This window comes from Amyelois transitella, chromosome Z, assembly GCF_032362555.1.
Source record: "Amyelois transitella isolate CPQ chromosome Z, ilAmyTran1.1, whole genome shotgun sequence".
NCBI lineage: Eukaryota > Metazoa > Arthropoda > Insecta > Lepidoptera > Pyralidae > Amyelois > Amyelois transitella.
Genome location: NC_083535.1, coordinates 261,042 through 264,627, shown reverse-complemented (window position 1 = coordinate 264,627; position 3,586 = coordinate 261,042). Strand labels below are relative to the sequence as shown.

The 3,586-nt window shown below is 35.7% G+C and overlaps 1 protein-coding gene across 1 annotated transcript; it reads left to right on the top strand.

Moving 5' to 3' along the window:
• The first annotated feature begins 1,533 nt into the window (after window positions 1-1,533).
• LOC132903975 (lipase 3-like) lies at window positions 1,534-3,112 on the top strand. The gene has a single exon (XM_060953752.1). It carries the CDS (start codon window positions 1,534-1,536, stop codon window positions 3,004-3,006), a length of 1,473 nt encoding a protein of 490 aa, XP_060809735.1. The 3' UTR covers window positions 3,007-3,112.
• The last annotated feature ends 474 nt before the right edge of the window (window positions 3,113-3,586 follow it).

The window sequence follows — 3,586 nt, the reverse complement described above, 5'->3', positions numbered from 1 at the left end:
ACAAGGTCTAGAACAAATGTTATCAATGACATGGGTATGTGAGACCTAAATTTGAAAAATTAAATAAAAAAATGTAAGTAGATGAAGAATAATAAAGTTGGAACGTAAAGCCTGTGGCGAAATCTATACGCCACAAGTCACAAAAATAAAAAATAGAATCACGCGACGGTATCAGTAAAAAACAGCGAAAAACCTAAATCGCGCAAGCAAAGATTTCACGGATTGGAGCTATATACAACCTCCGACACAACATCGTCGGAACCGCAGTTCACCGGGCATAACACCTAGCTTGGTGGAAGACCTTCCCTTTGGTGGCGGTCGAGCCGAATCATCGCTTTCTACTGTCTCTCTACAAGCCTTTGACCTGATTCATCAAGATAATATCGCAGTCTTTTAGAGAAAGATCAGGTCAAATGTATTAACCGAAGAGTTGATTAATGTCGTGGGTCGGAATCATGCGAATTTCATCATATCAACTAATTTACTTGCAGTAACCAGATTTCATTGTTAGGCTTTCGATCAAATATTGTATCCTAATCTGTTCATTCAAATGGGTGTTACCTTATTTCTGAAGTACAAACACGCGACCAAGGTAACTTAATTTGATATAAAAATATCTGAATAGAATAAAGTAGTGCGATCATTAACAACGGTAGATAATCTAGGAAAGCAAGCAAAAAAGGACGATGAATGGAAGTAAAAAGAAAAACATATAATTTGCAAAACAGATTTGCATTTATTTCCGTCTGAGAACATTAGCTCGACCACATTGTTTTACGAGGACTCTTTTTATTTAAATTTGCCGCATCAAAGCATTTTAATGTAAATAGAAAAAAGTTGTCTCCCCGACTAACAAAAAATTAAATAAAGGTACAGACCCGTTCGTTGGATGTTTTCTGATCTTTGTAGGAAAGTTTGAGCGTATTGTAAATATGTCCTATATTTATGCCTGTGTGGCTTCGGTGTGGTGATTATTTTAAAAATAAATATTGTTTTTTAATTTTGTCTACATATCAATGCCTACATACATATAATCACGTCTTTATCAAGCCAACAGCCTTGAACAGACTGATAGGCCCCGTTCAGCTGTTAATGATGGAATTGAGATTCATATAGTGACAGGTTGCCAGCCAGTCGCCCAAAAAAAATAATCCCAAGTTTATAAGCCTATCCCTTAGTCGCCTTTTACGATATCATACGAATCATTAAGGCAAAATATCTTGTAAATAGGTAAGTGTGTTTTGTCAAATTTTTTTTTTTAGTTGACTAGCATTTTTGGGAATGATAAAACAACGCCATAATATCATACAGACAAAGATAAATATATCTTCTTCAATATCTTACATCACAACTCACATCAAAGACATGAGAACTAATTTTGTAATGTAAACGATTTATGTATATATCGAATAATATTAAAATAAATATTTTGATTCCCATGTTATAGAGCAAAGCTATTGTCAGGATCGTGCAACAATCTAATTTGAAGTATTAGTGTTAGTGTCGCCGCAGACCCAAGCAGTGCTCGCGACAATGTTACTTAGTTTCATCGTCATTTGTCTATTTAATTTCACTGTGAAAGCAGATGTCGATGACTTGGATCTACAACTCAAAAGTTCTGTCGCATCAATATCAGAGTCATTCAATAATCTAATGGAAGACATTAAGAATTTCTTTAAATGCAAATTCCAATCAATTTTACACAGAAAATCTGTAACGAAAAATGCATTCTACAAGTTTATATCGGAATCTACCAACAAGAGTTTAACAAAAAAATGTGGTGAAGACAGGAACACTAGAACTCTCGGTAAGGAAAAGATGGATTTTGTTCCCAAAGCCGATAAACATGGAGATAATGAACAGATGGATATAATTAAATTAGTAGGATTGCACGGGTTCAGGCTTGAAACTCATACAACACTAACAGCAGATGGATATACGCTAATGTTACATAGAATACTGTTTCGTGATTCAGATGGGAAAGAAATGAAAAAGGTTTTACTACACCACGGTCTTCTGGGTAGCTCTGAAGACTGGATGCTCCTCGGATCGAAGAAGGCTCTCCCGTATTTACTATGGATGTCAGGTTACGACGTGTGGCTAACGAATGCCAGAGGGAACAAGTATTCTAAAGTACATACAAGGCTGCCGGCAGACTCTGCTGATTTCTGGGATTTTTCTTTTCATGAAATCGGAATTTATGATCTGCCGGCTGCCATAGACTACATCAAAGAAATTGGTGACAGTAAAGCGGAACTTCACTACATCGGTTACTCTATGGGAGCCACATCGTTATTGGTATTGTTATCCACTTATCCGCAATACAATAACATTTTTAAATCAGCCATTTTGCTTGCACCTTTGGCTTTCATGTACAATGTCAAAGGTACGTTCCGGTATTTTTCGGATATGAATAAATATGGGTTTGTACATTATTTAGGAAATAAGGAATTTCAACTCAATAGTAGTATTCCTAAACAAATTTTTACCAAATATTGTGTTGGTGACCCCCAATTATGCCTTAAACCAATATTTCTGCTGACTAATGGAGGAAAACACATACCAAATTTGGAACTTAGTAATGTTATAAAATCTCGTGTATCTGGCGAAGGTTCCGCCAAGACTATAAGACATTACATTCAGTTAGTAAATAGTGGTCAGTTTCAAATGTTTGATTACGGACATGAAGAAAATTTAAAGAAATATGGTATGCCGTCTCCGCCCAGCTACCGCTTGAACGACGTGACATTGCCGGTCGCCATCATAACGTCGACTGATGATTGGCTGTGTACTATCTCTGACACAGCAAGTTTGTTACCATTCTTATCGAATCCAATCGTTCATCATGTAATTAAGAGGAATCAATTCAGTCACACAGATTTCTTGTTTGGCGAAGATGCCCCGCAATTAGTGTATAATCTTATCATTGATATATTATTGGATCCAAAATCATCAAGGTTTCAAAATGATGACACTGTTCGTAATTTCGTTCTAAGGAAAAGATAAAGAAATAACAGTTTATTAATGTAAGCAGCGATTTCAAAATATTATTTGAATCCAAACCTTGTAATAACATACTCTTTTTGTGCCTTGGTAAATTACATAGGTAGTCTTGAATTAAAGTTGTATAAGTATTTGAAATTAAAAGTAAATTATTTTAATTAAGTAAAGTTTTGAAGTTTATTTCCCTTTTTTTTATTTTCTGTTTCACAACTTTTGAAGGTCAACTAAAAACTTCCATGCAACGATGTGGACGAAAAAAAATATTTTGCAAGGAAATTAGCGAGTGAATAGATGAAATCTCCACCTACCCCTGCGGGAAAGCGACGTGATCACAATAATGTATGTATGTTTGTACTATTATTGGGTTGTGAGGTGCGACGTAGTAGACAAACAAAGTAACACATTCGATCGGCATGTTTTCGTCGGTGGAGAGCAAGGGACACAGCCTGATTTCCCGAGTGGGCTATCACCAAACCGACGGACGCGCCGACATGCTCCGGCCACATTTTGAATTTCGAATGTTTGAAATAATTAAAACGAATAATTTCATGGAAGTTTTTTTGTATTTTTTTTTATGTATCGT